Here is a 13275-nt window from a genome sequence, read left to right on the forward strand (position 1 = left end):
AATTTGGCTTCATGAAATGCTCACAAACTGTTCACATGCCTGTAACTAGCCCAAATCAAGAGAGAACGTTCCTGGAAATTCCCCTCATGTCCCCTCCTGGTCATCTCACCTGTTCAAGGACAATTACTACCAGACTTCTAAACTCAGGGGTTGGTTCAAACAGGAAGTTTCTAAAAATTGAGTTTCTGGCACTTATAAATCAGGAAATCAGCATTTCTGCCACCCTTTGAGGTCTCAGATCTGGCAAGTGTGGGCATGTACTCTCTGCAGGCAGGGAGTTGTCCCTGCTGAAGCAGGAGCAGCTGTCCCTTAGGGAGGCCATGGCATGACCAGGCCCACTTGGCTTATCTTCTGTGGTCACCTGCCTGGCCCACCCGTATAAGAGCTTGCAACACTTACCTTTTTCTATTTGTTGATCCCCGTTTATACACCAACATAGTATTAGTTAAATAAATACATCAAAAAGGAAAAAAATTTCTTCTGCTTTATCACTTTTTCTCATTTTCTACAAATGCCCTGTATTTGTATAATCTTGGCCAAGACTTGTGTTGCTATCTATTTAAAAAATATACAGGATACTTAGCTACATAGGTAACATACTTTACACTGCAGTAAGAGTCAGAAGACTCGAATTCTACTCTCACATTCTGCCACCAACCAGCTGAGTGCAACAGCGTCCCTTTTTTAAATGTATAATGTAAGAATTTTACCTAAATGACCTGTCAGGGCCCCGTAAGTTGGGACATTTAGTAATTTTGTGGGCATATAGTGAGGTTGCCCTTGAGTTCGTGCAGACAGAGGGGAGACTGAAACTGCATGATCTTCTTCTCATCCTTGCTGGGCAAACACAAGTCCAAGTCTGTGCAGGCATGTGGGACATTCTGGAGCCCAGAGGCATAGCAAGGGAAGGAAAGTGGGAGCCATCCTCCCTGGATGTAGGCAAGCAGGGGTGGACATCTATAGAGAAAGGAAAAACAGTGATAAAATAGACTCTAATTAGATCATCTTTTTATTATCACCCTTTTCCAGCAATTATCAACAATGTTGGTGATCAAATAATCTCTTACCCCCCCCCCAATATTTTGTTGGCCAAGTTCTAAACCATTGCTATAGTTACTGTTGAACTTTCAATAACTTCTTTGGAAATTTTAAATGAGCACAGATTTGGGGCACCTGGGTGGCTCAGTCGGTTAAGTGGCCAGCTGGGTTTTGGCTCAGGTCATGATGGGGGTCATAGGATGAGCCCCCTGTCGGGTTCGCTGTTCAGTGCGGAGCCTGCTTGAGATTCTCTCTCTCTCCCTCTGCTCCTTGCCCCGCTCATGTGCATGCTCTCTCTCTAAGATAAATCTTTAAAAAATAAAAAATAAATGAGGGAATATTTGGGACTTACTTCTTCTTAAGCTTTGTATGCTGTATGGACAACATCCATATGGACATCATCCATCCAGATACACCCAGACTCCGCTGTGTGCACTCCTTTGGGAGAAAGTTGATAGTGGCTTGAACTCCTCTAAGAGGGTTTATGGTGCAGTTCATGTCTGTACTCCCTGGAGATGACATTCTCCTGCATTTAAACAGTAAATTCAGAATGAACAGTGATGTCTCTGAGGCCACAAGGATGGGCAACAACTTTGAGCGGCTCTGATGCTGCCATTCTCTGTGATCCCTGAGGGACTGCGAGACAGGATGAACTACAAGAAATAGTCTTGTTATTTGGCAAGTGCAAATTTTAGCTCATAATGTGCAATGAGGTAAATTGCTGAATTGGAGTAAAATCTTTGAAAATGAAATATCTTACCTCTCAGTGAGTCATTGTTTTCCAACAGAAGGATGAACTAAGAAAATAATGATAATTCCTGAAAATAATTTTCATGGAGGAGAAGAGTGTCCAAAGCTTACCTGTTTTAGGTGCAGAATCCTCCGGTTCATTACTACTTGAGTTGCATTTTTCTCTCTTCACTTTTGTCCTAGTTACTGGCCAACCGCTTCCCAAGAACAAGCGTCCAAAGGAGCCTGGAGAGAATAGAATCAAGCCTACCAATAAGAAGGTGAAACCCAAAATTCCTAAAATAAAGGACAGGGATGCAGCTGATGCCCCACCAAAGACTCAATCTATAATGATACATATGATGGATAAAGGCCGCTTCCAGAAGCCTGCAGCAACCCTGAGCCTGACCGCAGGCCAAACTCTAGAGCTTCGATGTAAAGGGAACAAGATTGAATGGAGTTATCCTGCCTATCTTGACACCTTTAAGGACTCTCGCCTTAGGTGAGCATTTGTTTGTTTATTTTTACTTACGTTGGTCAAGTGTTTAGTGTTAAATATGGTGTTGTTTCTGCCATCTACCATTTCACCCTCACAGCTTATATAAAAATGAAAGCTCAATGAGTAAAAGCCATAGATTTTATTTCTTTGTCCTTTTTAAAAAAAATTACTGCAAATACTATCCACATGGGTTAAAATGGTGAAATCTTATTGGAAGCCAAAAGACAAATAGTTGAAACCACGATGCATAGATATTGAAGAATTCATACCATAAAAATAATGAGCCCAATCACTGCTTTCTGTTATTTTGTATGTGATCATAATGAAAACCGAAATCATCTAACTGGAGATGCCTGTAAGCACATTGAGGAGAAGGCAACTTAAACTGATTTTGAACTTCTCAGCTGCTTCTGATTTGTGTTTACTTTCCCGAGTATGTGAGGTTCACGTTCAAAGCCTCAGTTGCTGAGAGGGTTACGTTTGAATGAGTATCTTCCGGTGCCTGGTTTCTTGCACAAGAAAAGTGGCGAAGATGATGCTTAGAAAAAGTGTTAAAAAGCAAGAACACAGAGCACACTTCAGTGGGTCCTGGTAGGACCCCAGGGCCTTAAGGGCTGAGGTTCCAGCGCATCTTTGTGGGGGTTGCCCAGAAATCCCCGGGGTTCCTTTTTCTCATGCACAGAATGAAGGGGATCTGACTGCATGACTTCTAAGAATCTTTCCAGCTTTTTCTTCATATGATTCAGGAAAAAAAAAAAAAATCTATGCAGGATATTGTCTGGGATGACTCAAATGGAGAAAGAATGAGGATCTTAGGATCAAAAATTTTGGGCGTTCCTGAGAGGTTCATTTTCCATACAGACTCCACCCCGAGACATCTTCCCTTCCCTCCAGGCCACGGAACATGGCAGCTGGGACACTAAATTGAGGAGCATCCTTGCCTTCCCCCTCAACACCCCTCATGCCCCCACATCCTCTCAATCCGTGAACCCGTCCAATCACAGTCCCAGCCAATGTTGTCCCTCATCGCCAATTCTGAAACGCAGTAACCACACCCAGATGTCCTCCTGGACTTCTTCTCACAGACACTGGGCTGAGGTCTTAAGATCTGAACATAACCTTTCCCTACTTAAAGAGTAGGGCTCCACTGGGGATAAAGTCCAACATCTTCACCTAATTGATGAGACCCTCCCTGAGCTCAGAATCTCTGTAGAGTCACCTCTAATCTCTAGATTAGTATCTCTGCTTTCACTAGCCTGGGCTCCTGTAAGATCATCAAATGTGCCCAGCTCCCTCCGGGCCCACTCGTCAACCTGGCCAACTTCAGCCTGCCTGTGGCTTTCTCAGGGAAGGCTGTCCTGCCTCCCGAGGTTTGCTTTCCCAAGGCCCGGGATGCATCCTCTTTTGATCACTCTTTATACTTAGGACTCCTTTTTTTAAAATCTGTGTTTTTCATGGGACTTAACTGAGTCCTTGGCATTTAGCTTTAGCTATCCAATGACTAGACAATCTTCTCCCACTTCTGACACACATACACCTTAGAGAATAAATAAGTTAAAATATATACAAGTAATATCTCTCCATCTCACTACCTTCTTGTATTAAGACTCTTTCCCATTTTATTCTGAGGATACTCTTCTGGTGTCAGGAGATGTAATCTTGTAGACTTTTCCTTGAGGGATATTGGGAGATATGGAATGGAGAATAGAGAGTGGTGTGTGTGTGTGTGTGTGTGTGTGTGTGTGTGTTAAAGTATGTGTGTGCATCCCCTGCTTGGGAATCTGGAAAGATTTACTACCATTTACTAACTATCAAATGATTTAGTTCCCAAAGTGAGATAGATTTACATACTTAAAAAAAAAAAAAACCCTCAGAATTGAGCTTTTTAAAATCATTCTGAACAGTTAATCTTTGACTTACAGTATATTTTTAGAAGATTTTATTTATTTATTTATTTGACAGATCACAAGTAGGCAGGGAGGTAGGCAGAGAGAGAGGAGGAAGCAGGCTCCCCTTGGAGCAGAGAGCCTGATGTAGGGCTCAATTCTAGGATCCTGGGATTATGACCTGAGCCGAGGGCAGAGGCTTTAACCCACTGAGCCACCCAGGTGCCCTGACTTACAGTATTTTAAACCTAGATGATTTGGTCCTTGAAGATCTAGTATTTTCCAGAAATATTTTCAAAGTTGTATTAGCCAGAATACTTTTGAAACTATCTTAAGGACTCAAAGTAAAGTGAACATGAATCTGAATCAAAAAGAACTATCTAAGAGCTAAAAAACCCAATTTTGACTTTGTAACATTAAATTGTATTCATTCAAAGCCCAGTCAGGGTTTTATAAGAAAGTAAAGACAGATGTGGGCTTCCAAGACTTTACCAAAAAATGTGAAAAATGTGAAAAACATCTAGTCATAACTATTTCAAACAACAACAACAAAATCACAAGTTATTTGACACCAGAGATTCAACAAATCGACTCTTGACATCTTTCCCAGAACGTGGTACCTTTGGAGAGAAGAGAAGTATTCATCTTGTGTTTTCTTTTCCTGTGGATTGAGTTCTTACCAGTGTTCTGACAGCTTTGGGCTTGGAAGCCTCCCAGGTGTGCTTCCAACAAAGCCTGGTCATTTTAAGCAGTTTTGGTAGCTTTCTGAAACAAAGTTCACAATGCTACCACATTTGTCCATCAGTCTTCCGACCAGAAGAGGGGAATGAGTTACGGAACAGAGAGGTCAGGCAGAGGCATAGCTAGGCTTAATCCTGCCTTTACCACTAGGCCGCAAAGTGCTCTTTGAGCAGCAATTTGCCTAGAACCCACTTTCCTCATCTGGAATATGGAGATTATATTACCTAATGTAAGTGGTGCCTGGCCTATGGCAAATGTTCAATAATCTGCAACTAATCATTACCAAGCAGTGAGTATTTCTCAAGCATGATCATCAAGGGTTCTTTTGGGACGGTTAATTCTGATCAAGACTCAAATCAGAGAATGTTGCACAGCCGATGTAATTTATAATTTAGAATATCCAGAAAATACAGTACACCTCTTTCCTTTTTCATTGAACTGATCAATTCTTTGTAATCTGGGGTCTATCCCCATCTTCCCCCCATGAACATGTAAGCCACTGCTGGGCAATATCCATGTTTGTTTTGTTCATCATCCTATTCCTAGCACCCTGAAGAGTGCCCAACACACACCAAAACTCAGGGAACAGTTTTTTGGTTTCCCCAGGGGTTTGGTGGTCATTTCAGAAGCCAGTTCCTGGGCATGCATTTGTTCATTCAACATTCAAAGACAAATATACTTAGCGCAACGGGTGCGCTGCACATATGGGTTGGGGAGTGAAAACAAAATGTGACTATATTTTATATCTACGGTGCTGTGCCACCTAGGATCCGTCCCCACTCTCTCAGAGCCTGTCCTGGCTTCACCTTATGGAGCCATTTTGTCAGCTGATCTTTCCACCCCCACCCCCAGGAACTTCTCCCGCTTTATCTGTCTTGCCTCCTTCTATGCTCATCAGACTCCAGGGTCTGTTATTTCTACCAACCTCTTGAATCCATCCTAAGTAAGTTATGTTACCCTTTGTTTTTCCTTTTGGAAATGTACAACCCCATGAACCTGTTTGCCCACTTCTTCTTGCCCACACTTGGGTACTGAACCCTGGTGGAGGAAAGCATGCAGCTGGCCAGGCGGGTGCCATTAGACTGTGGTCACTTCATTTGCGTCAAGCACTGCTGGATAGATTTTTCTAGAGAGCTCACTTTTTGTCTCTTCCTAAATTTCTGATCTTTTCCATCTCTCTCCTTTGAGCTAATGAAATTCTCCCTAATTTACCGAACAGTTGGAGCCCTCGAATTGCCTTGACTCCATCTTACCACATCCCTGCCTTCCCTACTCTGACGGTTATAGTAGAAGAAGGGTTGTTCCTCCGGACTAAGGCCAATCCCTGTCTGTGTCCTGGATATCACCCATGCATGCATTCTCAGGAGATTTGAGATCTAAGTTACTGTCTCCCTGTTGGGCATCTTCAACCTCCTCTTCTCAACAGGATCCCTCCCATGAGCCTTCTCTGTATTAAGAAATCCGGCCGTAGCCCCCATATGCCTCCAGCCACTGTCCTCTCTCACCTTCAGAACAGGGCCCCTTGGAAGACTCTCTCTCCACCCTCATGGTCTCCACTGTCCTCTCCTATCATCCTCCACTAAGACCACCTGACTCCTGCCCCACTACTCTACATGCATTTAATCACCAAGGTCAAGGTCCTTAAACCCAGGGTTTTCTTTTCAGTCCCCACGTGACTTGCCCCACCAGGTCCATTCGACAGAAAGGAACACTCTGCTTTTGGCTTCCACAGCATTATTTTCTGCCAGTTTTCTTCCTGCCTCCTGGGCCCCTCCTTGAAGTTTGCTTCACCAGCTCTGCATTGTCCACTCTCCCAAACATTAAGTGTTGGTTCTGTGTCTTTTTCTCTTCTCAGTACAGGCTACCACTTGCTCTCCATTGATCATATGACAGACCTGAATCATTCTGTTGAGCTCCCGATCTGACTGTCCAGCATCCTGCTAACTGCCTGAGCCTTTCTCTGAAAAGAACCATCTGAAACAGAGCTCATAAGTCTTCTCCATACCTGGTCATTCTCCTGTGTCCTTCAGTTCAATGAATGGCACTAATTCTACCCAGTTGTCCTTCATCAAAAGCCTGGAATCATCGTCGATGCTTCCCTTTGTCTTCCATGTCCAGTCAACTACTACTGGGTACCCTAATGACACTATTGAGTGATTTCTTGCGTCTTCCTTCTTTCCATCATGACAGCAATGACCCTTATCTCTTACACGGACTCCAGCATAATCTTGTAACTAGCTTTACCGCATCCAGTTTTGAACCTGACCTCAGTCTTTTACAGAGCAGTCAGATCTTCACAAAAGCACATCTGGTCCTGTCACTTTTTTGCTTCAAGCCCTTCCATAAAGCAATTCTGTTGCTCTTAGAATTAAATGACAACTCCGGGCATGGCCCACAAGGCCCTGCATAATATAACCTCTGCCTTTCCCTCCTCTTTCATTTTACCTCCGTCTCCTGTTCACAGTCCAGGCTCTGTGGACTCTGATGCCCAGATGTGCCAGTCTCCGTCTTGCCTGGGCCTTTGCCCATTTGTGTCTTCTTGCTTGTAAGGCACGTATGGACAAGCCCGCTCACAGATCTTCAGACCCAGGCCTGTTCTCTCCCCTCAGGCCCCACCCTCAGGCCCAGTTACATACTCGCCCTGAAGCCCTCATCACCTATGGCACAATCCCTGTTTTATGTTTGTGTCCCTCACTCAGCAGTTGGCTTGGCAGAGGTGACATCTGCTTATTCACAAGCACACTCAGGCTCTCCATTGGTATCTCAGTGCAAGTGTGGTGCTGGGCACTGAGCACAGAGTAGGTCAAAAATCAGGCCACTGGGGTCAGGAGACCTGTTAACTCTGGAACAAGCTCATGGAACTTGAGAGAGCAAAGGGAACTTAGTAGTTGTTAAGCTTAAGTGTGTCTTTTTAACAAATGAGGAAACAGAGACTCATGGAAGGTAGGTGGCTGGTTCTGAGTGACAATGGGTGAGCAGCAGGGTGAACCTGGCCTCTTGGTTCCTGACATGGAGCTGCTATATTCTGTGCAAGTGTGTGAGTTATGCCATATGGGTCACATTTAGACCAAAGCCCTTTAGACCAAAGACCACTCTTGGCCTCATGTAGGTAGTTGCTTCAGGGAAGATAGATTTGTTGTTGACAACAACAACAACAACGACTACTACTACTACTTCTAACTACTACTACTACTACTACTACTACTACTACTACTACTACTACTTTTTTAAGAAGACAGTTCTTCTTCTTAAATAACTTCTAAAAAAGAAGTTGGGCACTCAACTTATAAATCTGATTTCTAAATTTAAGACTCAAAACAGAATTAAGATTTGTATGCTTTTCCAAAGGGGGCACTGATTTCTTGCTAGGATAGCTTTGAATTTAAAGTGATCGAAATTTCACATTGATTTCTGTTAACCTTGTGGACATCAGAATGTGAAAACATTACACTGGGCTACTTGGAAAGAGGAGCTCTGTCAGAAGGCCATACATGATCCCTGTTTCTCAAAGGTGGATATGGACCACCCCCAGGGAAGACAGGAGATGATGCGCGCTTGCGGGCTTCTTCAGGCCTCCTGTCCTGTGATGCTAGCTCCCTTCCAAGTGGCGAACTCCTGTCATTAGAAGGCCACTAGATGGCAGGGTTCAGCTGTGTTAGACTTCCTTACACGCTTGAAAGAAACAGGAAACCAGTTAGAAAAAACGATGGTGCTTTTGTCCTGATGGTTCTTCCATCCTTGTAGGCTCCTCAGTAGTCACAGTTTCAAGTTATATTTTAAGCTGTCTAGAATTCAGTTTCCTAGCCAATAAAAAAAAGGAGGTGGACATTTGCAAGCTCATGTGCACACACCAGGGTAAATTCACTGGGAGTGCCGAGTCCCGCTGAGTCTTCTTCCCAGAGCACCGGGCCCTTGAACAGCGTAGGGGATGCTTCAGAGGCTACAGCAATGTGAAGATTCTGTATTTCTAGGTGCTAAAATTGACGCATATTTTAATTCAAGATTCAGTCCGTTCTAGACCACATAGATCTCTACTCTCTTTTGAGACTGGAAAGAGCAAGGATATTTTTCTGACTGTATTTGGGACCATTTATTAACCGTTCTGTTTCTCGACTCCTCTGCCTGCCCCCTTCCTGCTCTCCTGCTTGTCCATTGTCTGTTTTCCCACTGCCACTCTCCCTTAATTGCTCTGTTCTTCTTTTCCAACTATTATTATTATTATTATTATTATTATTACTATTATTTAGCATTTATGATGTTCATGGTCCTATGCTAGGTAGACGCTGGAGACACGGTGGTGAGCAAGATAGACACAACGTCTGTACCTGTAGCACTTTTAACTGTAGGGCAAGGCACTATTAAATAAACAATTTTAATATATAGTTATGGGAAAGCCTTGTTAGCAGAAGCACAGGGTCAGAGAGGAGAAAACTCAAGCTAATACGTGACAGGTGAGAGTTAACCAGGTAAAGAAGGAGATGGGAGAAGAATATAAGAAAATTCCAGAAGGAGAGAACAGCATAAGGAGTTGCCTAAAGCTGAGAGAGTATAGCACCTGGAACACTGAAGGTGTTGGCGGAGGATGGGGTAGCTTGAGGTAGTGGAGCAGAAAGGGGATGGCCATGGAGAGATGATGCTGGAAGGTAAGCCGGAGCCCGCCTTTACAGGGCCTTGTCAGTTATGCTGAGGAATTTAGAGTGAAATGTAAGGGCATTAGGTGTTGACTTCAAGCCTTCATAAATAGACACACATAGAAAGTACAGAGAGATATATACACCCCATTGTGAGGGTTATTACTCTGCACTGCCTTTAGGAGAAAGACAACATCACTTCCCAGTGTCAGGCACACCCTCTGTCCCTCCATGCACCTCACAACCGTTTTCCACAAACTAGGGATATATTCTGGACCTAAGTTTTCTTTGAAAATTTAAAAAAAAAAATTTGCTTTTCTCTGTTGATACTATAAAAAAACCCACTAATATAAGAATTTTCTGGACCATCTGATTAACCTCTACTAGGCAATCAGCACAATCCATTTCCATCTTTTCTGGAAAAATTTTATTCCTGTCATAAGACTTTTCAGAGTTCAGGGGTGCCTGGGTGGCTCAGTTGGTTAAGCGATTGCCTTCAGCTCAGGTCATGATCCTGGAGTCCTGGGATCAAGTCCCGCCTCTGGCTCCCAACTCCATGGGGAGTCTGCTTCTCCTTCTGACTTCTCTGCTCTCATGCTCTCTCTCACTCTGTCTCAAATAAATAAATAAAATATTAAAAAAAAAAAAAAAAGACTTTCAGAGTTGAGAGCAGGGGAATCTTGGTACAATGCTGAGGCAAGGAAGAAAATAAATTTAAGTGAGGTGGCCTAGATGATGGCTTGAGTATAAGTCAGTGTTGGGTAAGAGCAGGAAGACACTGTAGATTTGAGCTAGCTTGTTAGCATTGCCAGAGCTTTAAAAACAAGCTGGGTTGATGTGATCATAAAGAAGCCCCAGCTCCCCTCCCTAGAAAATCAGGGCCCAGGCATTGTCTTTCAGGATGTTTCTGTGTGTCTGGTCGGATGTTAGCATTTTCCAGTCCAGAACGTTAAGCTGGGAGGAGTGGGTGGGGCACAGGAGATCTCTTTGATGGCTGGTTCCTCTAAAACAATAAATAGCCTTCCAGAAAGAAGGGAGGGCATCTGGCTTCTCACTCACAGACAACACGAAGGCAGAGCAGCCCAAGCAGCAGACAGCTGGCTCCAGGCCAATCTAATCCTTTCCAACATTGCAAAGGAGTGTGGTCTGGAGGACGTTTTAAATAGAAAAGAGACAGATGTTAAGCAGTGTTTATAAACAGCAGAATCCCACTGTCCAGAAGGAATCTGCATAGATTTTGGTAAATACTATAATATTCTAATGTACTGAGCAAGATGCCTTTTTTTTTCCTTTGCTTTATTTTATGTCAGTCAATCGCTTCTCGCCCTTTTGGCTAAGATCAAGTGTATTTTATGTCAGTCAAATAAACATAACACCAAATTGACCATTATAATCACATTGACCATTTTTAAGTGTACAATTCAGAGGCAGTATGGTTGTGCAGGTTTCTTTTTAATTCAAAACTCACTTTCCGGGGCACCTGGGTGGCTCAGTGGGTTAAAGCCTCTGCCTTCAGCTCAGGTCATGATCTCAGGGTCCTGGGATGGAGACCCACGTCGGGTTCTCTGCTCAGCAGGGTGCCTGCTTCCCTCTCTCTCTGCTCTGATTCTCTGTCTACTTGTAGTCTCTCTCTCTCTCTGTCAAATAAATAAATAAAATCTTCTAAAAACAAAACAAAAACTCACTTTCCTTTAAAGTGCACTTTGCTTTATTTTCTGAGCAGAACACATGATGTTTCATGAAAACTTGGGGACTCTCCCTTGGTTTTTGGATTTACCTGGATGTGCTGTTTGGGTCCAATTTGCAGTGGGAAGTAGAAGCATATGTTGTAGCCAATCTCTGACACTGACCTTCAAATGGATTTCTACCCCAGAAAACAGTTGATCAAAAGTAAATAGTTGGGGCACCTGGGTAGCTCAGTTGGTTAGGGATCCAACTCTTGATCTCAGCTCCGGTCTTGATCTCAGGGTTGTGATTTCAAGCCTCACCTTGGGCTCCCTGCTAGGCATGGAGCCTACTTAAAAAGGAGGGCGGGGGGAAGCTTATCCAGCTTTAAAGGTATGGCTCTCTCTTCTCAGACTCAATGGCGCCAGTGCCAGGCCTTCCAACATTTTCCCCAGAGATGGATTGGTGGGGGTGGCAGGATACAAGACTTTCAGGGTGTACTGGATGTTCTGACAGTGTTCAGGTTGCAGAAAAACACAGCTCTGTTCTGTTCAGGACATGGGTGGGGAGGGCAATAATAGAACCAGCCGCATTGTGCTGTTGTTAGGACGGAATGAGGTCATGCAATTGAAGCTTGGCATACACAGTAAGCCGTCTCAATTAAGAGGAGCTATTTTTATTCACAAGACAGTAGAAGAATGCAGAAGAAAAACAGCCAATTTTCAGGAATTTTGTCTTTAAAAATTGTTATAGACATTTATCTCAATCTTGTATCAACTCTAGATGTCCGTAATGCTGTGGAGTGCTTATTGACATCAAGCTCACAGTCCTGAATAATTGAAGATCCAACTACTCCCAGTCTGCTAGGCATTAAGGTAGAGAAATAGGTTGAAATGAATTACAGTTTTGGGGAAAATGTTTCCTGCTCTTATTTAAAAAGAATGTTTTGTTAACTAAAACATTTAATTTCTTGAGCATTCTGGTAAGGCTGGGTTTGATAATCCCAGAGATGTTGCACAACATTCAAAGATAGTAAGATTACAGTAAAGTCAAGTTAATGCATTAAACCAAAGACACTACAGGAATATCACAGCACTACTTTTGATGATCATTTTGGAGACTGTTGCAAAATGGTGCATTGTTGATAGGATAACATTCAGGGATTGCCTGTATTTTACACATGAAACCCTGCTTTAAAAAGTATGTATACCCACCACTTACCAAAACATGCAGGTACGTGTGAGATCTGGGATGTAATGAGCAGAAACTAAAAATGGATGTTAATGTAACATGATCATCTTCCACCAAGTATTTAAATATGCAAAATGTAAATAAAGCCATTATGAAAGGTATGTCAGAGTAGAAAGCAAGAAAAGAGGAATAAAGGATAAACCACGAAGTGGACAATTTTATTTTTGCTGATACGTAACTGTATAGAATGACACATTATAAAAACCAGCTGAGCTGAGATGTTACATTTTTGCCTCCAGGTTCTGGGCTCGGCTCCCCTAACAGCAACATCCTCTAGCGAGGCCACTGGCCACAGGTGGGCAGGTGCAAAGTCCTACTCTCAGGAATCCACCCAAATCCTCCGCTGTCACCTTCTACCCTCCTACATTCCCAGACTGTTGGCTCGGCTCGGGGCCTCAGGATCCGCTCCCCTCTCCTTTCTGGTGTTTTACCGCTTAGACCCTTTGTTCAGATGGTCTTTGGGCTTAATCTTGACTTTGCCCTGGATTCTGCCTTTCAGATCACATCCTACGGTGTTATGCCGTAGGATAACACGACTACTAAGAGGTGGCTACCTCTTAGTAGCCACGTTCCGTGATGCCTCACTTGCCTCAGAGGGAAGGTCTGGCCGTGCAAGCTCACACTTCGCCGTTAGAACCTTGCTTTTCTTTATGAACTGGACATAGTAGATGGGACAAAGCAAGATGTGGGACCCTGTGTATCAACTAAAAATCATATGAAAGAATATGCCCTTATACATTTATTTACGTAGGTGGCTCATGAAATGGTACGAGATACGTGATCAGCTGGTGGCCATCCTGGGGGAAGACAGGGGACCACAACCATATGTATAAAA

The 13275-nt window shown here is 43.4% G+C and overlaps 1 protein-coding gene across 1 annotated transcript in view; it reads left to right on the forward strand.

The window, feature by feature from the left end:
- PDGFRL (platelet derived growth factor receptor like) overlaps positions 1-13275 on the forward strand; it is a 68160-nt gene that overhangs the window by 15892 nt on the left and 38993 nt on the right. Inside the window, exon 2 of the mRNA XM_059384393.1 lies at positions 1972-2269. Within this exon, the coding sequence (XP_059240376.1) occupies positions 1972-2269 (298 nt within the window). The remainder of the gene's footprint in view (positions 1-1971; positions 2270-13275) is intronic.

This window comes from Mustela nigripes, chromosome 18 (genome assembly GCF_022355385.1).
Source record: "Mustela nigripes isolate SB6536 chromosome 18, MUSNIG.SB6536, whole genome shotgun sequence".
NCBI lineage: Eukaryota > Metazoa > Chordata > Mammalia > Carnivora > Mustelidae > Mustela > Mustela nigripes.